General features: G+C 34.0%; 1 protein-coding gene across 4 annotated transcripts in view; it reads left to right on the top strand.

Annotated features, from left to right (window-relative positions):
- Bank1 (B cell scaffold protein with ankyrin repeats 1) overlaps positions 1 to 27898 on the top strand; it is a 290834-nt gene that overhangs the window by 117033 nt on the left and 145903 nt on the right. For all 4 annotated transcript variants that reach the window (XM_071614504.1, XM_071614502.1, XM_071614505.1 and 1 more), the window contains one exon: positions 5033 to 5229. In XM_071614504.1, the coding sequence (XP_071470605.1) occupies positions 5033 to 5229 (197 nt within the window). The remainder of the gene's footprint in view (positions 1 to 5032; positions 5230 to 27898) is intronic.

Here is a 27898-nt window from a genome sequence, read left to right as displayed (position 1 = left end):
TATAATGACCTTGGGTGTTTATTTTTGTTGCTTGAAGTTCCAAATAGTATTGTATGTCTTTAGTGTTTTGACTGAATGAGAAGAGTGACACCTCACATGTTGCATATTGGTCTTTCTGTCACAGAGCAAAACAGTCATAAACCCAGCCATGCTTTTCTGTTATGAATCCATAGAAATACTAACATCTTATCATATCTCAAAATCACACTGTGAAAGGAATGAAAATCATTACCTTTGTTCAACCTTTGCATATGCTGACCCTACTCCTTTAATTGGTTTTTGAATAACACCCAGGGAAACTTCCCTTGGAGAGTCTGTTAGCATAAAACATCTGTGATGTGGCATGTAGCCCAGAAGAACACCAGAAGTCCTACAATTCGGACTCCAATCCTCTTCTTTTGTAAGTGAAGAAACTGAGGGACAAGAAGATGAAGGAACTTTCTTTGGGGCCAGACTTAGTTCCTAAGCTGGGATTAAAATTCAGATGTCCTGATTTTCAGTCTCTTTATTTTATACTTCATGGTTTTGTCCAAAGTGACCACCTGATCATCCTACTCTGAGTGCATAAATATTTAACATGCCAGATAGTAATTTGTTAGAAGAAACGGATTTTGCAGTCATGAACTTTCAGCTCTCATATTCATCTTACTATTAACTTTTTATTTCTTGTATTCTACACTTGCATATATTCCCATTTTATCACTCTATTGCAATACTTGAATTTTTTGAAAGCTTTGGTTTGGCTACTTTATCTAGTTTTTGAACATATTTTTAAGGGATTATTACCCTGAATGATTTAGAGACAGCTATCCAACAAGAAGTATATGAATGAATTTCTTTACTATCTGCCAGCTCCTCTATTTATTATTTTGAGTGATAAAATCAAACTTTCCTTGATAAATTCCCCATAGACATTTTATTCTGTTTTTCTAAAATCACCATTTGACAAATATTGGCTAAAAAACATAAAATAAAATTTTATTTTGTCCAAAAAAATAAAAAGCAAATTTGCCACACCTTAGTATGAATTATGGTTTTCCTGTTTATACCTTGATCATAAAAACAAATGCAATCTTTAAATTTTTAGTAAAACACAGATATACATTTAATGATATGAAAAGTCCCATGAAATATAGATTGAATATTAGTTATATTCTAAAAGATTCTTGTATCTTTTAAAGAAGTATATTGTTTTAATCTAACAAGTTAGATTATAAACTGTACAGAGTTTAAGAAAATAAGGAAATAGTATATGAGCTAAGACCACTAGGCCTTCTATTCCTGATTAGGATGTACAACATCACAAGTGACTATTTTTCCTACTATAACAGGAACACATAAGATGATCTTCAAAATTACAGTTTCTTTTTTTAATCCAAGAGAAATTTGGTGACAAAAGAAGCATGAATAAACTAATTCCAGGAAGTGACAAGGCCCACACAAAACTAAAAAAAAAAAAAAAAATTCCTGAGTGCTTTCATCCCTGATGGAACAAGACAAAGAAAACACACTACAGATAAGAAGCAAAGAGAAATCAGCTCAACATTTGATCAACTTTTAACATATACATTTAGACTATGTGTGATGAACAAAAATCCCAAAGAGCCCCAGCTACAGAGCAGGACTGAACTACTTAACAGGTCTCTTATTTAATCCCTTATTTAAAATGTTGTGAGTGAAAAGTCATTAACTCAATGGCTGGAGGTAAATCAGGAAAGTTTGAGAGAGATCCTTAAACACTGGCTTTCCTGAAGGCCAGCCAATGGCTGCTGAAGAGTAGGAGTGGGACAGCATTACTAACAATTCTCCCCAAAGCTTTCATGTTATGGAAAGCCCAGCAGCTGGGTTCTAAGCACAGAGAGGAATGAAAGCTGCAAGAAATACCTTTGTGCTATTGGAATGTGAGGAGTCTGCCATAGTTCAGTGTATCGCAGACACCCTGCAGAACCTGAGAGATACTTTGAGGGGAATGAATTTAAAGACAGATCCAAAGAAAATCTGGCAGCTAGAATGTAAAGCAATACAGATTTTACCAGGAATCAGATCCCAATCTGTACTGAGTAGGAAGTATGATCCTGCCCTCAAAATATCTGAAGTCAATGGTCAAGTGAATCTAAGTCAAGTCACAAAAGAGAGCAAAAAAGTAAAGTCACAAAAGCTCAGCTATAGATTAACTTGACTGAATAAATGGTGTGCCTTTTTGTGAGGATAAATGTTATTTTAATCCTTTAACACAAAGCAAAACATATGATAAGAAATTACAAGATACATGAAGAAGGAAAAAAAGGAGATTTACAGTCAAGAAAAGAAATAGTCAATAGAAGCAGAATCAGAAATGCTCCCTCCGGATGTTGAAATCATCAGATGAGAATGTTAAAAAAACTATGATGAATATTCTGTACAATCTGTTGCAAAAGTTAAGCAACCAGTATGAAAAGAATAATTTCATCAGTGAAATTAAAATTATAATAAGAAATATTAGAAATTGCAGTATCAAAAAAATTAAATTAGATGGGCTTAATAACAGAAATAACAGAAGACTAAGGTAATCAGTGAATTTGAAGAGAAGTAAAAAAAAATTGAACTGAAAAAGGAAAAATACTCTGAAACTAAAGTCATATGATAGACTAAGCTTAACTTGTCTTTATATTAATTGAGCTCAACTCTGATTCAAGCTATATATGATAATATTAAATTTATCTAGAATATATGTAACTGAATTTCCTGACTAAGGTGAGCAAGAAGTAAAAAGAAATATTTGAGGAAATAGTGGCTGAAAATTATTCAAAATTAATGAAGGGTATCAACTCACAGATTTAATAAACCTTGCAAACCCCAAGTAGAGTAAATACAAAAATTTACACCTAGCCATGCCAAAATCAAAGACAAAAAAGGAAATTACAGAAGTATCTAGGTGTAGTAACTTGAGTGGATGTTGGAGAAAACACATTCCATGCAGGACAGCAATCATAAAAATGACACTTCTCACTAGAAATAGGCCACAAGACAATAGAACACAAGAGCATGTACTGTATAATCCTATCTACATGAAACTCAAGACAAAATAAAACTATCTTGGGCTGGGATTGTGGCTCAGTGGTAGAACGTTCACCTAGCACCGGCGGGACCCGGGTTTGATTCTCAGCACCACATAAAAAATAAAAACATTGTGTTGTGTCCATCTACTCCTAAAAAAAATATTAAAAAGAAAATAAAACTATCTATGTTCATAAAATTTACAAAGCAGTTGACTCGAAGTGAGGAATTGACTAGAATGGAGCATAAGTGCACTTTCAGTGATGATAAAATGCTTTATTTAACTTATTTTGAGTATAGGTAACATGGCTGCATACAGTTATCAGACCTCATCTAACTCATCATTCATTAGTACACTTTTAAATGTAAATTATATTTTATAAATATTTCAAAAGCCAATAGGGACATTAATGTCTTTAAGCAAAAATATTAATGATCATGTGATCCAGAGTTAAAGTCTAATGAATATCAAGGAAAAGAATGTATTACTCCAGAGTCACACATAGAGTATTACCTGAGCAGCATCCATTGTTTGATGATGAGTGAATGCCCAGGACATAGGGGCAGACTCCCCAGTAAGCGTTTTTTTAAGAAACACCTGGACTACTCATTAATGCTTGTTACTGTTTGGGGTCTATAAAAACATATAATTAAGGAAGTTTTTTATTGTTTAATATATTATATAATATAGCAAAGAGTTAGGTAATCAAGCATGTAAAAATCTGACATTATGTTATAGCTTTTCTTTATTAACTCTGACCTGGTGTAACTATAGCAGAAAACTTTATGTCTATAATGCATTGTGGTGCAAATAATTGTTAAGTAAATAATAACTCATTATTAATTAATAATTATTTATTTTCAAGAAAATACATTATTTTCAACTTGAAATGTGGGTATGTACCCCATGTAATATAATTTTCACTCATTTTGACCCATTGCGCAACATATAAGGAAGAGCAAGTAATTAATGGTTAAAATATAACTATAGTTTTACCTACATCATCTACTAAAAGTGTAGAAAAGTCATTCATCAGTTTATGTTTTTAATTTTAGTTTTAAATTTTGGTATGTTTATTGGTTCATTATAATAATACATAATAGTTTAATTTATTATGCCATATTCATACATGCACATAACATAATTTGATCAATCTCATTCCCTAGTACCTTCATTTTCCATTCCCTTCTCTCTTGTCTCTCCCCTGATCCATTTGCTCTACTCTACTGATCTTCCTATCATTATTATTTTTTTTCAATTGTACATTATAATTGTATATATAAATAAGATTCATTGTAGCATATTCATACATGAACATTCCATAAGATGGCTGTTTATATTCATTCTTTTATAGTTATACACAATTAATACATGTCTTGACAGTTACAAGTAATTGTGAAATTCAGTCTAAACGTGAATATGAAAGTCAAAATCCTGATGGAAAATTATATACTGAGGTTACTTACAAAAGTGTTCACCTGTATTTCCTGTTGCATTTAATTTTTTAAAGAAAAGTTTGTAGAAGTCTTATATAACACCTCTAGGAATTTCATGTTCATTTCAAATTCAGAAGGAAACAAACTAGACATGGCAGTAGAAAACACAAAATGAGTTTTTAGATGAATTTATAGAATTTTGTTATTTAATGTTTGCCTTATTTCATAGTACATTCAGAAGGAGTTATTAAACCGTAATGTTTTTGTTTTGTTTTGTTTTACATTTAGGAGGTTGATGTGGCTTTCTAAATTAAATTTATCCTATGAATAAGATTGCCACATTATGCTGATGGGAATAGTAGTTTGTATTTACGTTAAGATGAGGAACAGAAAAAGGAGAAGGATGCTACACTGCTAAAACCGCTGATACATTCTTAGATACTTAACATTTGCTTGCTTTGCAGGCAATACTTTTAGGGAAAGGTTTGTGTTTTACTTTTTTATGGAATGGGAGATATAATAAAAACATATTAAATCCTATTATTTACTATGGTTTCAGATACTCATGTCAAACAACTACCAACTATTCTCCACTGTGCAGCAAAATTTGGTTTAAAGAACCTGGCTATTCATCTGCTTCAATGTTCAGGAGCAATCTGGGCATGTAAGATGAAAAATATGGATGGTTCAGACCCAGCACAGATTGCTGAAAGGTGTGGTCACAAAGAACTCAAGAAAATCTTCGAAGATTTCTCAGTAAGGTTTTTTCTTATTATACCTCTAAAACTCTTTTATGAAGTAATTGTGTGCATGCATTTGCACATGTACATTGCTTTTTTGAGAATATTATTGTAGTGCGGCTAATCTGTAGTATCTGTTGGTTCTGATCTATCCATCATCTTAAGAAGCATTTTGCAAGATTAGTCAACTTGTTCTAGCATTGCCATGAACCAACTTTGATTCCCAATTTTAAACATAATTTTTGAAACCTGCTTTATCTGACTTCTATATAGCCTGTTTGATATTGAAAAGAAATCAATTTATTACTTTTAGTCTTCTTCTAAAATCAAGGTAGTTTTAGACACACGAAAACAGGTCAGTTTTATGTTAAATGAATGCATTTTGATAATAGTTCAAAAAGCCTACACAATAAGAAGTTAACTTATGTTGCTGAAATTTATTTATCTTATTATTTATGTTGAAATCCCAAATTTCAGAACACTCTTTAATGAATGCTAGTTTTATAAAAATAAAGCCAAGAGAAAATTTTATCTCAGTAAATAAAATACACTTTGTGTATCCATAATCAAGTTTAGAAACCATTTTTTTTCTGTATGTAACAAAAGTATGCACATTTTGCTGCAGAAAGTGAATTAAAGTTCTAATGGCTCTTGGGAAAATATAATAGGACAAAAATTATGCTGGTGAATACATCAAAATTTATCTTTGGAGCCACAAAACAGATATAATTTTATTGTCAATGAGCAGTTAATATAGAGCATTGAAAAACTGTAGACAGATTCAGGTCATTTCAGCATTTTTTACAATTATCAGATTAAGTCAATATAATATTGACTTCTAAAAAAATCACTGGCATTTTTAATTTCCAGAGAGTGAAATGACAAACAATGGCCTTTTTTCCAATTGTAAAACATGGCAAAATAGTTAACAAGTGAGCATGGATATTATCCACTCTCTAGAATGATCTTCGTGCCATCTTTATAATAAATGTAATAAAATTAATAAAAATTCTGATTTTTTAGTCCATGTCCTTCAAACTAGAAAAGTGCATTATTTTCGCTTCTGGAAAGATTTTAGTGATTCTCAAAAATGCCAACATTTAGTTAGTTCTTCTAGTTTATCTGATGGGTACATTCATTTTAACAATTATCTACTATAACCAACCATGGTAGAACAAATTTGCAATTCTAATTACCCTGAAGACGGAGGCTAGAGTACCACAAACTTGAAGCCAATATCAGTAACTTAGCAAGACCCTATTTCAAATTTTAAAATTAAGGAAACAAAAAAGGCTGATGATGTAGCTCAGTGGTAAAGTACCTTTGAATCCAATCCCTAGCAATGAAAAGAAAATTTAAAAATTACTGTGTGTAGTCATTGACCAGAGCAACATGGCATCTATCTGAGGTAAGTCAAGGAGTGAATTTGGCCTTGGATATTTTCCCATGATACTGTTATTCAGTATATCCAACTCTTTATCTATCCTCTAATTTTTAGCCATTGATGGACATAGGTTAAAAGTTTTTCTAGAAGTTTCAGCAGCTAGAATTATTTTCTCAGATAAACCCTAATTTTCAAAGAGTGATGCTTCAGTTCCTGTTCTCAGTGAAGACTGCCTTTTGACAGATGTAGCCCATGCAAGCTTCACGTGCTCTATAAGTGATAAAATACTAGATAATCATGAAGATGCGGGGGGTAGAAGATGGGAATTTACAGATGTGGGAAATATTTTCTTCTCTTACATCCTCTGGGTATTTATATCTTTGTTCCTATAATAATAGTACTGATATGAAATGATCACTATCATTCTCTCTAGGTGACTATTCACCCTTTTGCAGAGTTCTGATTGATCATTAGCCTATGGGATTTGTGAAATGATTTTTATATATTCTGTCTTCATGACTTGTAATATTTTACCAGAATGTTTTTAGTAGACATTGTAGATCAGATAGATATCAATCTATGAATGCTGTGCAGTGAGAAAGATGCTCCAAGGATCAACAGTTCCACAAGTACATTTTAATGACTATAGATAATTTTAAGTGTAATAATTTAAAAACCTATCAAAGGCCTTATTTATAAATGTGTGGTTAAAAAATGAAAACATGAGTGTTAGGCTGTGAAACACATACAAAAATAGTTTCATGTTGGTTTATTTACCTCATAAATCTGGAAGTAGTCTTATCTTCTTAAAGTATGCCAGATAACTAGATATTGACACTATTCTAAGTTATGATAGCTATGTCTAAAAAAATATCTAAACCTAATAAAGGAAAACTGTGGGATCTCATTTTGCTATTAAAATATTATATTTTAATAATATTTGCATTGCTTTAGTTTTATAAACACACTCTGATGAATCAAAGATTTTCTCAAGTGCATTCAAATTTTCTATGAACTATTATTTCTGAGGAGCTGAAAAGGCAGATATCTTTCAAGTTGCACATTTACCAACCACCAATGGACCATACCTTTTTATTTTTAAAAAAATCTATTTTTAATTGAAATACATTTTGCCTCTGATGGATTTGCTTATCTGTTGAATTCTTCCTAATCCCCTATCAATGTAATGTTCATTTTAGAATCTCACAGGGAGTCACAATACAGTGAGTTGGGTCATAACTTAATAAAGTGAGTAAAAAGAAGAAGCCATTTTGCTTTTAGAAAAATACAGAAAATAATGTATTCATAAACCAAGTGACATTCATATTTTAGTGTTAGCTATGTAAAGGAGAAGAAAGAGTTGTGGGGAGAAAGGAGAGTATGTCTAAAATCATAATTCTTAAATTATTTTATGACATCTTTTTTGAGAAGTTAATTATTTATTCATAATTTATGAACAGAGCCTCTTGTGAATTGCTTTCAAGGTTTGATAAAGTTATCTAGCTAACACCTACACTTCTTTTGTTATTGGTTCTTTTAGTTATACTTAACATTAGGGTACATTTTGACATAATTATAAAAGCATGGAATATAATTTTCTGTAATTCATTCCCAGTACTTGCCCTTTTCATCTCCTCCTCCCTCTCCCTGTTCCCTTCTCTTTATTATACTGATCTTTGTGCTATTTACTTTTAGACATTTTTATAGTTAGTGTCTTGTGAATGATGGTGAAATTCACCGTTCATATACATTCGTAGGAAAATTAGGTCAGATTCATTCTGCTGTTCTTCCTTTATTCCATCCCTTCTTTCTCCACCTCCGTCCCTCTGCTGATCTTTGTTCTATTTTGTTGGAATTCCTCCCCTCTTCCCTTTGACTCTTTTTCTTTCTCTCTTTTTCTCCTTATTTTGAACTAGCTTTCATAAATTAGAGAAAACATTTGATCTTTAGCTTTCTGAGCCTGGCTTATTTCACTTAGCATGATAGTCTCTACTTCCATCAATTTACCAGGAAATTCCATAATTTCATTCTTTACTATGGTTGAGTAATACTCCAATGTGCACTCATAACACAATTTTTATTCATTCATCTGTTGAAGAATACCTTGGTTGGTTCCATAGCTTGGCTATCATGAATTGTACTGCTATGAACATTGATGTGGCTGTATCCCTAACATATGATGATTTTAGATCTTTTTTATATATACTGAGGAGTGAGATAGCTGAATCATATGGTGGTTCCATTTCTAGGTTTTTGAGAAATCTCCACACTGCTTTCCAGAGTGGTTACACAAACTTACAGTCCCACCAACAATATATGAGAGTACTTTTCCCCACATCCTTGCCAACACTTATTATTACTTATATTCTCGAAAATTGCCATTATAACTGGGGTGAGATGAAATGTGCTTCTTTATTATTTTCAGCTATTACTGGATGTTAAAACTATGTATTTCTACAATCTATAAAATCTTTCAAATGTTTACTCATTTTTCAGTTTCTGGCAATGTCTTCTATAAAATTAATATGAAACATAGATGAACAAAGGTCAAAAGATTTGGTATTTCAATCCACAACTAAGTATGAACCACTATTTGCTAACAGAATTCTTGAGGAAAACCCAGACAATTTCAAATAACAAGTGTCAATATTGATGAATATATAATTCACTTAAAAACATACCTTGTAAGTTTAAAATATATGGAAAATTGAATGTAAACTGGAACCTAGCCTTAGATCAAGAAACATTTTTGACAGGCTGGGGATGTGGCTTAGTTGGTACAGGGCTTGCCTTGCATGTGTGAAGCCCTGGGTTCAATTCTCAGTACTGCACACACACACACACACACACACACACACACACACAAACATATACATACACAGAAAGGCACTTTGAGATTTAAGATAAAGCATACAACAAATATGAGTGTGTATTTTAAGCAAAATGATATAAGTAATTTTTTCTTGTTTTGTCTCAAGTATATCACCCTTTCCATCCCCATCAATTTAAACCCTAACAAAATGATTGCACCAATGTGTAAATAGAGAAGGAAAATATGTCTTCCTCTGTCAGCTGGTGGTGGAACTGAAGAACCAACAGTCATTTACCTTAGGTTCAATTTTTAAAAAATACCTTTTTTCTTTCTCTACAATATTCATTCATATGGTTTTGGGTCAATAGTAATAAGATCTTAATCATAGAGATTCTTCAGGAAAATTTTAAAAAATAGGAAAATTAGTTTTCTGTATACTTTCACTAGCTGACTTTTTAGGAACACTCTTGATTGGGAACCTTTCTATTACTCACATCTGTAGCATTCCTGGGACATCCTGTTCTCATGAACCATCTCTACAGTTTTCTTTGCCCCTGTGGACAGTGGGCTCCAGTATGTGTGTGTGTGCAAATATTCTGTGGCCCTCTGGTGTCTGATTGAAAGATCCTGATATTTTCCAAATGGTCAAGGGTTGGAATGAAAATATGGCAGAGTTGATATTAAAGTATTCACAGTATCCCTGATATAAAGCAATAACTGACTCACATTGAAAACCTCTTGTTCCAGAAGTTAATTAATCTTGTGTTTTGGTCAGTGAACATTCTCTTTTTCTTGGCATTGTTCACTTAGTACATTCTACCTAGTGTTTTTGTTTTCAAGTAGATTGTTTCATTGCATTAATAGATATTATTATTATGTAATTGATTTTAAATGGTAGTACAACCTGCTTTGCATTTGTAGTTTCTTCTCTCTTATAAATCTAGATGTTCCCAATGGCTAATAGGCTACCCACCTCTCTTGCCGTCAGGTGATCAGAAGGTGCCTGACATGCATTTACTCTGTGATGGGAAATAAAGCAAGTGTTCAGTTTAAAGACTTGTTTGCTCTCACTTATGCAAAGGTATCCCTGACTAGATTTCACACTGGTCATATTCTCAATATATTTAGGTTTTTAAAAGACTGTTATTTGGGAATTCATAGATTACTGTTTTCAGCATAAATTTTTTAACAGGCTAGACTACAATGAATTTTAGAATTCCAGCTTTTACTCAATATTGATGTTCTGATAGAACTGAGGAAACTGGATTAAGACTCATAACTGCACTTGACTGCACACATTATGAATTCATATCTCAGTTGTGCTTTTGAAGCTACTTAGCGATTTCTTTCTAAAATCCCTTTAAATGCACCATAGTGGCTCTTATCGAATTGTTCTCTTTCCCAGAGTCTCAAGTTTTGATGTCCTTACTCTGCACTCTAAAAGTCCTATCTAAACTCTCTTAACTCTCTTTTCTTCTTTCTCTAATTTTTCATTTCATCTCACACACAGAACCTTGGGACTCAGCCAGGTCTGAATTTTAAGCCTAATTTCATCAAAACCCAAGTTTACATCCTTGGGAAAAAAGTAATTCTTTATAGGATGTTTTACAATTTGATGAAATTAATATGAAAGCATTAAGTATATAGAAGATTCACAAAAAGTGATATGCATTTTCCTTATTTTCTTTCAATTGATTGTTATTCATTCCAAGTTTAGGCCATCAAGGATCAAACCCTCTCTTTTGCATCATGCATCCCATTATATGGACTCTTCCATTAACAAACATCTTTAATGTGAGCATGTGTGTGTGTGTGTGTGTGTGTGTACATATAAAATATATATATATATATATATATATATATATATATATATATATATATATATACTTGCTTTACATATACATATATTCTATTATTACATTACACATATATGTTATTATTGTTTATGCCAGGCATGTTCACATTATATTCTTATACTAAATATGTTTGAATTAGATATTTTTTCTTTCATTTTACAGACAAGGAAATTAAACTTCAAAGTTTAATTTAATCAAGCCCCTTGGTAGCAATGTACTCAATGAGCAAAGTACTTTAGGCAAAACAAAGTCTCACTGGAGCTGAACTTGTTAAAAACAAATAGAGTGATAGCTCATGCCCCAGCAGGTGATGAAACAGATGAACACAAATGTCCAAAACTTCTACACAATGGAAGGAAGAATCATAACTGGAACTACTGAAATCGTGTGGAATTTGTGTGAAGCAGAAGATAAATAAATTATAAATTAGATTTTAAATAAGAATAATTTAATGGGAAATATGAACAATACATCTGTGTGAAAAGAATGGATTCTGAATGTAGGAAGAAGGTAGAGCACATATAAAGTTTGTCTTCTTGGGACAAATGCAACTTTACTTACATACAGAATGAAATCCTAAAAAAAAAAAATTCCTGGGTTCATATCCATCATGTCCATCAGTCTGCTTCCACACAGGAGGAAGTGAAAGCAAGATCAGGACAGCATGCAGCTAATCTCCATGATAGTGCAGTCCTTCCAGAGGAAAATGGAAACAAACCTCAGCGGGGAAAAGCAAGATGAGTTACATATCTGAAAAGACCTTGAGTGATTTCCAATGCACACGTGTAAACACATTATTTCATTATCAATTTATATCATAACAAACAAAATTAGTCCTCAACTCCAACAAACAAGAGGTTTTATGATGCACATATAGTATATGTTTTGTGCTTCCAGTTTCTTGAATGGACCTGTATCTAAGAAATATATTAAATCCAGCATTCAGGAGCTTTTGTTTTGTTATTTTACACTAAAAATTCTATCTTATTTAAAAATACATTTATGTTTCTCATAGCATAGGTGTCTACTATATTTCTCATGTCAAGCTCTCTTTACTTCTTTACTGTATAATTTCCCTGAATTGTATGATCAGTATTTTAAAAAGTAATTTACTGTTAAAAAATTATTCTAAGTTTAATGACTCTGTTGGCAGTTTGAACAAGAAACAGCTGAGATGAGGAGCCACATCTCGAGTTATCCTTGGCAAAGGAAAATATTAGCCTTCTGAGGAGATGTCATGAATTTGTTCCAAAATGAGATTTATCCTCTGATATATATTTGAATGTTAATCTTCACATTAGGGAAAATTTTCTGTAGGCCCCAAGTAAGTCCCTCAGGGATGATTTAAACCCTATGTACCCACTCTCCTCTTGCAGAGGGCATGCAAAACAGCTGGGGTGACATCTCAGCCATAGCAAATGCATATTTCAGAAGAATTTATATTATCTCTGATCTTCAGTGTGTCAAGTGCCTTAGCTGCTGGGATTGCACCCTTGGTAAATGAGGACAAGTGACAATATGATTTTGATTGCCTATTGGCTCAGTAGGTAGTGATTTTTATACTCATTACATTAAAATTAATTGAATACCCACAGGTAACAAGGCAATTCATGAAAGTAACAGCAGGAAATAATGTACATGTGTTTACAGTTCATCTCCAATAGAGATCATTAATACACCATTAACATATTTTTTCAAGGTTGAAACGGTATCTCATTCTCAACAGGTAATTCCTTTTCTTTGACATATTTACTACAGAAGCTCATGACCTCAGCATTTACTGAGGGTCACATCCCTGCATATGGTAGCTAAATGGTCTTTTAAGACCCTTAGAGCACCACATTTTTTATTATTCTGAGACTTATAATTTCTTAGAAACCTTCTAAATTTGTGTTCCTTTGTTTTTTCTGGTTTCTTTCTAACCAATTAGCTGTGTAGAACTGAGAGTTATCACCTACATGCCTGCTGGTCAAAAAGAAATGCAATTCCAGGGTGCAAAATTAATCACAAATGCTAATTAAAGCAATCGGTATTGACACCATAGCTTTAGAAAGCGGACCTCATGAAATAAACACAATCTCATTTTCCTGTGAGAAGGAAAGTATACAAAGCAAATAATTAAAATTTTATTAGGAAAATATGGTTCTTAAAAATTCTCTTTTAATTGTGCTTAAATTTTAGTCATTCTTTACATTTGAAGATAGAAAAACTTATTTCATATAATTCAATGCAAATAAGTATGTACTTGTCTACAAGTATCATGCCATGGTCCTATTTTTAAATGTATATAAAGGTCTCTTCAGGATTTGAGGCCAAATGAAAAAAAACACATAGATTTGTATATTAAAAAGAAATGAATATTCATCAAATATAGCTCTGAACCTGAGAAATATTATTTTTTCAACTTTTCTTGTGCAGCAATACCTTCCTTGAAATATATATAATGTGAAAATTAAAGATTATGATTGATTTATTTTGCTTCAATGAAATATAGTATGAAAGTAAAATAGATGGTTTCAGTGAAGGCTAAAATTTGAACCCAGTTCTTATATGAGCCTGAAAATAAATAGTCTCCCTAATTTTAGTTGAGCTGATCAATTTATTGATTGATTAAAGAAATATTTACTCAGTAGATATTAGGTACCAAGCATTTTTTTTCCAAGCCCTGGAAATTCAAAATGATTAAAATTCCTGCCCTAGTGGGAAAAAAGACTATACACAAATAAATAAGACATAGAATATATCTAAAGACCACTGGTATTTTAGGACAGGAAGAAATAGAAGTCATCACCTTGTGCAAAGTAGTGTGTGGGAAGGGCTGGGAGGGAGGAGCAATTTAAAAATGAGTAGTCAGGGAAGTGCTCACTGAGGAAGCCTCTTAGTAACAACCTGAAAGCTACAAAGCAGAAAGTCATACAGGTGTCTGAGGAGAAAGTATTCCAAGAACAGAAAACAGTGCAGCAAGTGTAAAGGCCCCAGCGTGCACGTCTAGAAAAGAGGAAGTAGGCCAATGTCACTGAAGCCATGGTAAACTAGAGAGAGGGAAGAGTAATAAATGGAGTCAGAAAGGTGTCTGGAAGCAGAATCTGTAGAACCTCCCCAGCTGTCATGATTTGGATATAAGGTATCCCATAAAAGCTACTGTTTTAAAGTGGGAATATTCAGTGATGGAATGATTAGATTCTGAGAGCTGTAACCTCCTCTGTGGATTAATCCACCAGGTGGATTAATAATTTGAACAGACTATCTGGGAGGTATCTCTAGGAAGATGGGGATGATGGAGGCAGTAGGTCACCATGGGTGTGACTGGAGTTTATATCTGTCCCTAGTGCCTTGCTGTGGCTCTCTTTCTATGCTTCTAAACTGCCAAGAGTTGAGCAGCTTTCCTTTACCACATCCTTCTGCCATGTTCTGCTCCGCCTCAAACTCAGAGCAATGGAGTCAGCCAACCAGGGACTCAGACCTCTGAAACTGTGAGCTCAAAATAAACTTTTCCTCCTCGAAGTTCTTCTTACCCGGGATTTTGGTCACGGGAGTGAAAAGCTGATTAATACACAATCAATGGTGAGGATTCAGGATTTTATAGAAAGAAAGCCATAGAGATTGCTGAGGAGAGACATGATATGTTCTCATTTCAGTTAACTAGACTTGAGTTCAACCATCGACAACAGATTAATGGGAAAGGACAGGAGGAATGAGACCTGATTACAGACTACTCCAATAATCCAGATGTTGGTGATAAAATGGTAGTAGTTTAGACTAGAATGACAGCAGCAAAGACAGAAGCAGTATTTTACACTAGAATCAAGAAGGTTCGTGGATGTTTTGATTCTGTAGGTGTGAAAGAAAGTAAATAATTGTTGATAGTTCCAAGGATGTTGGAGGAAGCAAAGACAGTGATTAATTGCTGCTTACTGGGATGATTCTGTCTGAAGAACCCTTTTGTTGAGAGATACCAGTAGATTAGCTTCAGAAATCTTGAATTTGAAATGCCTACTAGAAATTCCAATGTTTAGAAGTTGAGGTAATAGAGAGTCTTTGCAGAAAAGGAAAACATCAATACATCTATTGACCTGGAAGGAAAGAAAAATAAATGATTTTCACAGATGACATAGTGGTCAGCTGTGTCAAATTTTCCTGACAGAGCAACCAAATAAGAAAGAGAATCAACTTTTGGATTTAGCAATATGTATTTGGATATTTGTATTTGCATATTGTAGACAACTCCTTAAAATTAATCATCATAATAAGACTTTCCAAATATTGAAAAGAGGGAATCGTGATTCGTTGAAAGAAAAGAGAGGGAAATATCAAATCCTGTAATGAAATATGAGTTCTGTGATACTTTGGAGAAAATGCTGATAAATATTTTACTTTAATTTAGTTTGTCCCCAACATGTCTTTTTAGATGTTTGTGGAAACAAGAGGGAAGCATGGTTCTATTTCAGATGCATGTTTCCTGATGCATGGATTGGAATTCCTCATGAAAATCTTTTGCAGGAGAGGACAACATCCATCCTCTAACTGGCACGAGTGTCATGGAGAGAAAGTGAACTGCGGGGAGCGGGGAGCACAGCATTTTTATCTGTCAGACAATAATGTCCATTCATAGTGACAAATCTTAAACTGAGATTCTTCATTCGAGCCTGTGGCTGAGATTTCAGCCTAAACAAGCACATTTCTCCCCTTATTACTGTTTAATTTTCTTTTCTCTGTACTGCTGAGTCCACTTATTCAAATCTGGCTCTCAGTAAAACATCAGTAAGCCAATTAATCCATTTCCTTAATGAGAACTCTCTATTACAAGAATGGGTAACTGCATAGACTTATATTGAACCTATCAATCTTGCATTTGGAGGAAAGAATGCCAATTATCCAAGCAATCTGGTTCATTACTGCAGTATTGGACTACATTGCTGAACAGGCCAACAGCTCAATTCAATTGCACTGTAAGAGTGAGAAGCACTGGGAGGTGAAAATTTTGTTGAGGACCCATTATATGTTAGGTTAGTTTGGAAAATTTATTCCTTTCCACCTTATTCGGTAATTTCTACTTTGTGTACATTTCAGAAAACTGAGATTTGCAAGTTAGATAGTTGAACTATAAAAGTATCAAATGGCCTCCAAAAAGTTAGTGATTTGTAATAATAAAAGCCTATTAATTTTATGGTATCACTTCATGAATTCCTTAATTATTAGGATGATTCTTTCCAATTTTACCTAGTCTATAAGAGTAAAACAGAAAGAGAATGAATTTTGTATGGGGACAAAAGGAGTCAGTGATCTAAATTTTATTTTTTTAAATGCTTCCTGAGTAAGCCAGGTTCTCACTTCTAATCTGTTCTGTTCTCTCCTTGGCATTCAAACCTTATATCCATACAACACCACTGAATGGAATGTTGGCCTCATCATTGTGTTATAATCATCCCCAAGTACAAAGCCAGCGCTTGTGCTGTGTCTGATGTGGTAGGAATTGTTAGAGAAGGAAGAAATGAAAAAGGAAACCCTATATTTTTATTCCTTTCTAAATCTATATCATGAACACCAGATTGTTTAAGGTTCATATTATACATATAGAAGGTCTTTGGAATTGGTAAAGCCCTAGCAAAGTTTGTAGTGTTATCATTATCACTTTTAAACTTCCTTGCAAACATATTTTAATATTTTAATCAGTTTATGAGTGAATTATTAACACTTGATCTTCTAATTAAAAACCAATTATATTACTCATGAATATTTCATATTTTTTTATTCTGATTTAGGATATGTCTCCTATAATAAATGCAGGGGACAATATTCATCAGATTTCCCCTTAAGTAGGTTAAACTATAACATTCCCTTAGCCTGGAAAATGAATATGTTTACTATTTTATTTTGGTCTGTCTTCTACTTATTAAGTCAATGGAGTCTCTGAGTCCAAGAAAAATTCAAGTTTCCATCATGAAAATACCAGAAGTTACATTTAGCAACATATAGCTAATATCATGTGGTGATATAAGTAAAACTTCCAGGCAGTATAGTTTTCCCTGCTTTTCAAGGCATCTTCATGGCATGTACCAATACAATAAATATATTAGTAAATTCAAGTCTAGATATTCTTTCCTTTATCAGACTATAAATTTGATGAGATTATATCAGAGTTGATAGGATATACTAATATATGTGGGTATCAATTTACTATCTCTCCTACAGAATTGTAAATTATACAACAGTATTCACCACCACTGGGAGTAATTTCTTTTCCAGGAAAACAAGTCAGTGGAAGAAACACATATTAAAGGGGTACAAGGTTTTATATGGCTGTTCTGTTGGCACCATCTTCCTTACAAAAGTTTTGTTATATCGGTAGCCAAGGTGAATTCCCCTGGATGGCAGTTCTTACTGCTGTGTTAGCAATCTCTTTACAAGCAAATCATATCGACAAATTTTGCTCCATATGAATTTTAAATACAAGTTATTATGTATAATGTCATAGTAATGACTGTCAAGGAGAATGTTAAGCCAGCTAGCACAATGTAATATGGAGACAGGACCAAGGAAGTAGCATCAAGTTCATAGCAACAGATGGTCAAATATACAGTGAAAGTGTAAGAATTCTGTCTCCCAGTCTAGCAGAAGCTGGTCAGGGAAGGAAATTCTATTCAGACCTCATCATAGCAGTGCTTAAAGGACACCAAACTGATAGTGCTACGACCATGGACTGTTTAGTAAGTTCTGTGAGACACCATCATTCCATGGTCAGGTTCCCTTATAATTATTTCTGGTTTATTTAGAGTGATTTAAATCTTTTAATCCATTCCAGTTTGCTGCTAAAAAAAAAATACTGGTGTCTGAAAGCATGATTCACTCCAACAACCATAAATGTTGTGGTGGCCTCTGCTTGGGGCCTGGAAGTCACCCCCAAGATCCCAGGGTATGAAACTAAGAGCCAAGGGTAAAGCCACAAGCCCTTTGAATGAGATCTCTTACTACCTCAAAGACAGTCAAACATGTGTTAGCAATAACTGATGTGAAACACAGTGGATTATTAAAACCTTTATTAGCAGCCCTAAGGTATACAGAACTTCTTTAATCAGCTCTGTATTCAAAAAAAGGAGATTGTGGTCCATCGCTGTGCTTGTTTGAAAGACTCTTTCAATATCTTTCTTCTGTGAAGTTAGGTAAATGGAAGGGTAGAATGAGTTGTATGACTGGCTAAGAAGCTACACTGGGAAGTAGCTGAGAGGAATAAAGGGGAAATGATGATTGTCACCATTGAAGGGGAAACTCTTGATTCCTTTGATGGAAATGAAAGAAAATTGTCATCACATGCAGCACAAGTGAATTATATAATCCAGATGACTCCTTTTTCATAGGGTTTTGGAGAGGTATTTATTAGTCATTTCTGTCAAGACAATCATGGCGGCAGAGTAGTTCAATGGTAGAGCACTTGCCTGGCATGCAAAAGGCCCTGGATTCTATCTCCATTACCACAAAAAGAAAGAAAGACAATCAAAAATTAATAAGCTTTCCTGATTGATATAACAATTGACTTCATGACCATCACTTAAAAAACAAAATCCTGAAACAAGTTAAAACTTTACTAACTTACAACAAACTATTAAAATAATTTATAAATTAAAATTCCCTATACAGCACAACTACTGTGACCATACTGACACTCTAAGGCCATTTTAAAACAGCTTCTCTAGGAAATTCTTTCAAATTTCATATATGTTGACCAAAGCCACAATTTATTGTACACGTATTTTATGAACAACATTTAGCTACACTTTTCCTATCAAGACGGTGGCTAACTCCTTGCTGAAATACCATCGTCTCTATGAGGTCTACTCTGACCACTATAATTAAAATTACTAATCCTGACACCCTCTTCACCTAGAAATCCAGTTACCTCCTGTCTTGCTTTTTCTCTTTGCCATTGAACTTATCACTTTTCAGAACATACATGGTAGCATTTATTGTCTACTTACACCCCACTTCACTCCAACCCTAGAATGTAAGCACCATGAGGACAAGGATCATTGTTTTGTTTTGTTTTTGAATTCAAAATCTTTTCAAGTTTGAAGAAACCCATCAACGGAAATGAACATAGTAGAATTGAACATCCACATTGCTTTTCTGAAAGTTGTAAGACAAATTCTTAAGAAGTCAGTCAGGAAAATAGCTGTGTCAGAAAATTGCCTTGTGGACATAAATTGAAATGTAAATCTTTCTGTGGGCTGCTAATTTTATGAAATATATATATATATTGCTCATCAGTGGGCCACTGGGACTACTCATTAGTTGATTGGAGAGAAATACACCATTTACGCCTTAACCCAAGGCCCATAGTCTACTTTTTGAGAACATATTTATTTTAATTTTTGAAATTGCCAATGAAGATAAAAAGGGTGGAAGGAAAAGAGATATTCTTTGAATTCAATAAGTCATAGTTATTACCTAATGTATCATCAAATGCTATTGAAAATCTTGTTTATATGTAATGTCATGATTGATAGAACCTGCCATCTTTTCCCCAAGTAATCAGTTTAGGGGGGCCTTAGAGAATCTACAAATTATGGAACAAAGCCTTTCACTGCATTCCTATTAAGTTTAATTAACAGGGAAAAAAACCCTGACATCACATATATCAGCCATGATTACATGAATGGCAGATAGCTCTTGGGAAATCTGAGGCCATAAAACTCTTTCGCTGTCATGATAAAGACTAATGACACTGCGTTCCAAAATTGGTCTTTAAGACCTTTGCATGCAGGTGTTCCCTATTCATTCCCCATGTTTTATTAAAAATATGCTATGTGCAGTGCCTTATACACAGTCCCCAAAATACTTTACATTTACTTCACATCCATCTCTCTTTGCCTGCAGCAATAATAACTCGGCCTACCTTGCAAACACTGTGGTTTCCTTATCCCATATTCCTGAAAGTCATAGACCAAGATGTATCTCTTACCACCCTCTCTACCTGAGCATATCCTTGCCTGAAATACTAGCCAATGAAATTAATCTACTGATCATAGCACCATTCTTTCAATATTTTGAATTTATTTCATTTTTCCTGATTTGATAACAGTCATTTTCTTTCCCAAGTGGGTTCTCCAAGGGCCTCTGTTCCCAGTCATAACTTCTACACCTGCTCTTTTCTAAATTAGATAATTTTATAAAACCCTCTATGGGTTAAAATTCTGTGATTTGGGGTCTGTGTCAAGCATACCTTATAGTTATTTCATAAAGCTACTCTACTTCTGACTTCCTCTAACAAGACATCCTAAAATACAATTTTAGTTTCTTAAAATATGTGCAATTTTCCTTGCTAGTTGCAAAGTGATTATCACTAAATATAGCAACAGGCAAGTTACAGTGTCTTAGGACATCATGCAGTATGACATACATATTACATGTTCAACATAGTTTGACAGAGTTTGAGGAGTTGGGTCTGCCCCACGCAGTAACTAGACTGGCAAATGCTTCACACCTTAAAACAGCAATGTCTCCAAACTTGCCTTCTGAGACTGCAAGGGTAAGGGAATAGAGAGAAGAAGGTTTAGAGACCCAAACTTTCAACTGCCTTTTCCCAGAACTACAGAATAGCATCACCTCTCACAAATCATTGATCTAAACTGATCACATGACCCCAATCCTACTACAGAGAATTCTGAACAATGTTGTGGAACACATAGTGAGAACCATCCCTGTCACACATGATTTTTATTATCACTTTATGGGAGCTGATGTGATAAATAAAACTGCATTGCTGACATAATTTTAATAATACTTCATTTAAATGTGTCCATATATTGTGAAGGCATAAGCAAAGGTAAAGTAAAATACATCAATAAGAAAGTAATTTTCAGGGACTAGGGTTGTGGCTCAGTGTTAGAGTGCTTGCCTAGCACATGTGAGGCACTGGGTTTGATCCTCAGCACCACATAAAAATAAATAATTAAAGGTATTGTGTCCATCTACAACTAAAAAAAAAATTTAAAAAGAAAGTAATTTTCAGATATAATACTAAAATCACTGAAACAAATATTCCTCGACAAGTTAACTTCTTTGGTTCTACTCAGATATTTTCTAAATAACAACATTAACTTGAACAAGAGCAGATTCATCTCCTAGCTTCCCTATTGACCATTTGATGTATCTATAAACCAAAGTGCATAGAGCTCATTCATCTGTTGTCAGCTTGCTCTAATTAATTTCTTTAATTATTGTTCCTAAGAGATGTGTCCTTTTAAAAGATTCCCTCCCCTGGACATGATTTTGAGATATTTACTTATCTCCAGATAAATGAATGCAATTAGAATGATTAATGCTTTGTATATTAAGTACTTCAATAGCAGGGACTTTTCCCTTCACTTTTCCTAATAAGAAAAAAAAAGACAGATATGAACGTCGTTTTATTCAATATATCTTTAAAACAAATATACCATTTTAGAGTAGATTTGACAAAATCTATTATTAGTGGGTTACTAGGACAACAGAAAAGTTTGGAAGATAGTGCCAGAGTTAACATGTGCCTCTGGTCCAGTTGTTTCTGTGATTAACATCTTAGGCTTCTGAAGTACATTTGCCCCCATTAATGAACCAATGTGGATACATTACCACTAAATAAGAATAACAATTAAGTTGGAAAGTTTGAATTTCATACGACATTTTTTCGTTTTGATTATTGAATTAGTATCACTATTACTTCTGCAGTGTTTCTTTGGAGGTGTTTTTCTTCCTTATGTTTTCATTATTGTTACTGACCTGTATGGGATAACTGAGATTCCTTAGCCATAAAAATGAAAGCATAGAATATGTTTTCCACTGGAGTATTTTTAGCGCTTCTTGTAATTGGACTTCATGGAAGAGAGCAGGAGCCATAGTTATTTTTATCAGGAGGTAAACCCAAGAACCAAAGAGAGATCAAGAAGAATGAACACTGATGTGCCCGTCAGCAGGGCTAAAACATCTGGGTGACTACCAGACTCAGCATTTTCATTTTTCTGCTATTACTAAAACTGGCAACCAGAGATTCTATTCAACCTTAATTGATTCTGCAGCTGCATCTTCCAAAGTCACTTCATAAAATTTCTCTCACTCCACAGCCTCAGAGCCTGTTTTTAATGCATGCAGAAAGTTCTGTGCCACCAGACAAACTTCTTCATCACCAAGGTGGAAAACACTTCTAATGAATCACAAGAGACTGCAGAGCCCATGGCAGGCATTTTGAACCTGCTTTATCTCAGAGAAAACTCTAGAGGACCAAATTTCTATATAGAGTGTTATATGTTTAGGGATGAACTAGAAAATTGGAATTGAGAAGTAACATAAAAAAGTTAAACAGTGGTGCACATGGTTTGGCATTGGTCTCTTATGGAAAATAAATAAATGTGTAAGCTAAAAGGAATCCTAAGATTGTGATACATTTCAAAGTTAGATCACTTTACAAATTTGTTTTTAAATTGTCCTTTTTTTAAAAGGAGTCCTAAAGAATTTACATTTCTCATGTTTATAATATCATAATTTAGGGTGTTAATCTAAAAATCAGACTTGACAGCTAATTCCATTCACAGACTTGTGCTAGGAGGTAAATGAGAGAGAAAAAAAAGAACAGTATAATTTTGAAGCATTTAAGAATGTCTATTCAATAAAATAAATTCTATGGTTCAATGAAAATTTATTAAATATTGATTAGGGTGCCAGATACTGTCTCATGCCTTTAGTATGCACACATTAATGAAATAGACTATAGCCAAGGATATGACAATTTAGTATGACTGTAAGAAGTGTGATAAATATTGCTAATAAAAAATACCCAAAACTCAGAAGCTCCACCCAACTTCTAAACTGAGATTCCATGAAACAAAAGACATTTTATCTAAGAGAAGAGGTAAGGAATGAACATTCTAGGTCTAAGGAAGCCAGTATGAAAAATTCAAATACTTTGAATAGCATTAAAATAAATAGTTGGCATATAATGAAAAAACCTACACGAAATAAAGTCAGAGAAGTAAGTTTGAAGTCATATTAACAAATTAATACTTTGTCCTCAGGACAATGGAGAATACCAATGGGGTTTTTATAGCAGAGTGACAGGGTAATAATCAAGAATTAGAAAGAACATTCTGGCCACAGGACAGAGAATTTTCTAAGAGAACATCAAATGCAAAGAGTCTCATTGGATGGCCTATGAGGAAGAGCTGAGCTAAGACTGTGAGAGGAGAAAGACAGAATGGTCCAACGAGGGAGGTATCAAGGTGACAGAACAACAGATGAAGTGACATGGGGATTGAAGGGGCAGAGGTTTCCAGCTCAAGTTCCTGGGCACCTAAATGGTGGAGAACGTTAACTGATAGAGTGAATGAACACAGAGGGGAGGTTTCAGGAGGAAATGTGACCTCAATTTGGGTCAGGTTGAATTGAAGTGTTTATTGTATATGCAAATTTAGATGCAAGTAAGCAGTTTTAAACCTATGTCTAGATTTGAGACTAAAAATCAAGACTGAAGATGGTGATATAGTGGAGATAATGGAGGTGGTAGTAATGGAAGTGTGGTCTTAACAGAGTGCAGTTTAAAACAATGGATTAAAAAAGACAAAATATTTCATAATTCTTCATTCTTATAGTGATCTCATGCTCAAGCTCGGCAGCAATAGTAAACTGGCTTTCTTACTATTTGATGGTTTTTGTTCCTGAGAAAGCTACTTAACTTCTGAAGACCTTGTTTTAGTCAGCTTTTTTGCTGCTGTGACTAAAAGATCTGACCAGAGCAATTTTAAAGAAGTTTATTTGAGGGCTCACGATTTCAGAGGTCTTAATCCATAGAAGGCTGGCTCCATTTCTCAGGGTTCAAGGTAAGACTGAACAACATGGTGGAGGGAAACAGCTCACATCATGGTGATCAAGAAGCAGAGAGAGAGAGAGAGAGAGAGACTCCACTTGCCAGACACAAATATATAAGTCAATGCCACGCCTACAAAGACCCACCTCCTCCAGCCACACCCTACCTCTTCAGTGACCACTCAGTTAATCCCAATCAGGGGATTAATCCGCTAATTGGGTTGACTCTCACAGCCCAATCATTTCTCCTCTGAACCTTCCGGCATTGTCTCACATGTGAGTTTTGGGAGACATCTCACATCCAAACCTTAATGTCCTCTTTAAAATAAGAATGATAGTTAAGAGGATTAAATTAATTAGTATGTGAAATTTGCCCAAAATGTTTAGTATTTGTGGGTAACCAGTAAATGTGTGTGTGTTCACTGACTGATTTGGCACTTCTCAATAAATCAATTTCATTATAATAATAATGTGCCAACCAAGAAATTTTAGTTATGGCATATAGGTAAAAAGTCATGTGAGGAGCATAAGATACAATACTTTCCAGGAAATTCTCTATTTACAGAGTTTCAAAAAGACTATGTCAAATAGTGGCTAATAAGCTGTTCTCTCTCTTTCACCAGCTTCAGCCATTTGAAATTCCTTTGGCTCCTCCAATACCATTGCTGTGATCTCCCTTTCTTTGTGTTAGGGCACCAGGATTTTTGAACCTAAGGTTTCTACCCAGCTTTGCACTTGGCCAACTTCTGCCGTCCAAATATCAGCTTAGGTATCATTTTTTCTGCCTCTAAATTACTAGGTCCTCTATTATATTTCTCATATCACCTTGTATTCCTTAAAAGTGCTTTAGTTACTTATAGGTATTTAATTAATTTAGAAAAAGAACAGAAATCTGTGGAAACAGGAAGCCCAAGAAAGTAAAAAAATGGAGTCTTGGGAAGGAGATACATATAATCATATAAAATCTCCTACCTCATATATGTATTATATAAATTAAATACATATGAATTATATGTAATGTTATATATTATATAAATATATTATTTATATACATAAATGTTTATATAAATATAATGTATATATGTTTATAAAGTTAGGCAAGTTTTCCAGAGATTGGAGAATTGATGAGAATGGATTAAGGTAAGCAATTTGGGAGAGCTAAAATTCCAGTGGATGCTGATCAGTGTGCTGAAGAGCTGAATACCATTCTGTGACCCTTTGGAGAATGAGATCACAAAGTACCCCAGTAGTGACCAAAGCCTCACCAATGGAGTGACAGTGCATTCCAGAAGCTCTGATGCTAGAATTTCCCTGTGTGTTACCAAACAAAAACAGGTGGGTGAAGAAAATGAAAAAAAGTCAAACTGGTAGCAGTACTCAGGACTTGGTACTCAGGTGCTTTGGTTTTATGAGGGTGGGGCACACTTGCAGATGGAAAGAAGCTGTTCTGAGTATACAGAAGACTGCTTCATTATGCCACCCTGTATCTTTTGAGATTGGACTGCTCTGCTGTTGATATATGTACAAGGAACATTTTTCAGTATAATTAAATCAAAAGATACTACTTTGGGAAAATTAAATAAATATAATACAGGAATGATTATGAATAGGTTTGCCTTTGTCATTTATGATTAAAAATGATCTTTATTATGACTAAATGGATTTAACTTGAATTAACACTAGGAAAGTCTTATGTGGCATTGGTTACCTTTATTTTATTTCCTCTGCTATTGTTCAGGTTGTTATCACAAATTTTATTTATTCCGGGGTGATAGGGCAATATTTCTTGTAGCACCCTGTTATGCCCAGGGCTATGCCATGCACCATGTATATACCAATTATTTTCTGTTGAAAACAACCTAATGAGGCGTCATTATCTCATTTGTACAAATAGAACTAACACTTTTACTTATCATTTACTTAAATGATATAGCATTTATATTGGAGAGATTAATCCTTTTAAATAAAAAATTATTTGGTAGACCATGAATCAAGAGAATCCATAAGTCACTAGAAAAAAAACAAAAAAAATGTCGTACCAGAGTGACTTGCATGAGCTACATGTTCTTATTCCACTCAAAAGATGACTTCATGTCAATAGCTTAGTACCTTCTGTGTCCATGTTTTATTTTTATCTCCACTTCTACTTGAAGTTTTTGACTTTGGAAAGTAAATAAGACATATATGAAAACTGAACAGCTAAATACATGAAATCGTGCAAAGAACAGACCGCAGTTTTCTTGGCTTGCTGTAGGATAGCATAATGCTCAGCTGCTGGAAAGAGAGGAGGTGCCTACCTCATGAACACTAAGGGAAAAGTACTTCCAGCCAATATACCCAGTGCCAACTCAGAACTGCTGTACTCTGACATTTGTGGAGAAAGGAAAACGAGGAAGTTAAACAGTAAACGTTTGGAGAGTTTAGAGAGCTGCAGTTTCTGGATGTTTCAGGGCTTGAATGTTCTGGGCAAGAATATAGCAATTCAATCAAATCAGGAGGCTTCCTCATCTTTGTCTCCTTTACCTTTCTCATAGCTCTCCACCTTGGCTGCTTCTCTTCTATTTGGCTAATACCCATGTCCTGCCAAACTGCCATCTAGGTATGGCATGGGGCCTTTCGTGTGTCAGGTTTATTTCTCATAATAAACACTGATAATAGAGAAGACCCTCAGTGCTTTTGCACAGAAAATAAGGAAGAGTCTGATGGTCATAATCCTTAGAATGTATACAACATGAGTTTTACAAATTGTAATATTATATATTAAAAATTACATTAATTAAGCCTATTTGGAAAAAAATTAATACAAACAAAGAAATGGAATTGGAATAATAAAGAAAGGCCACGGATCCTTCATGAAGGAGTAGGTGCTCTGATACTAGCAGGTACACAGTGCACAGAATATTTGTTTCCAACCCTTGTGATATAAAGCACATTCAGACTAAAAAGCTCACAACAGCATGAAAGTTTTGAAAACCTAGATGGATTAAAGACCATCCCACTCTTCAAATGAGTCTAATTTTTTCAAGCTCAGTCATATTACTGAGGTCTTTAAAACAAAGGGATTACTCTTGGTGACCTTTGAGAAATTATGGAAATTTGAAAGATGTCAAGTTGCAAAAATGAAGACAGGTTTAGCCTTGAACTTAGAGAATAAACAAATGTAATATCAATTTGCACTGAAAGTCTAGAGGGCCATGTTATTTATGAACATTTAGAAGGGGAAAGCATTTACTGATACTAGACAAGGTGACACATTCCTGTAATCTCAGCATCTCTGGAAGCTGAGACAAAAGGATTGCAAGTTCAAAGCCGCCTCAGCAACTTAATGAGGCTCAAAGCAACTTGCCAAACCCCTGTCTCAAAATAAAACATAAAAAGGGCTGGAGATACAGCTCAGTGGGTTAGCACCTCTGCATCTAATCCTTGGTACAAAAAAAAAAAGTTACTCTCAAAACTCTCAGAAATATGAATTAATTTTTTGGTCCAATTTAGTAGTGATTCTATAAATTGGAGATGTATTTCCATGGTTACACTTTACACAAGATAAAGAAGTGTGTTGAATTACCTAAGTGATAACTTAATAACTCTTTTTCAGATGCTTTTTCAGGGAAATAAAGGAAAAATTTACACAACCCTGTTTGGCGCTGATTTGAGATACCATACCCCACCTAAGGACTAAGTGGTCCTCCAATATGGTCTCAGTTTGATGAATATTTGCTGTTAGAGTAATCTGTCCTGAATTTAGGATCTTGGTAACTTCTGAATATTTACTAGTGTTTTAACATTCTCTCAAATGTGTAGG

The sequence above is a fragment of the Marmota flaviventris genome, chromosome 7 (genome assembly GCF_047511675.1).
Source record: "Marmota flaviventris isolate mMarFla1 chromosome 7, mMarFla1.hap1, whole genome shotgun sequence".
Lineage (NCBI taxonomy): Eukaryota > Metazoa > Chordata > Mammalia > Rodentia > Sciuridae > Marmota > Marmota flaviventris.
Note: the sequence above shows the minus strand (reverse complement) of the source record. Positions and strands in the feature narration are given on the sequence as shown.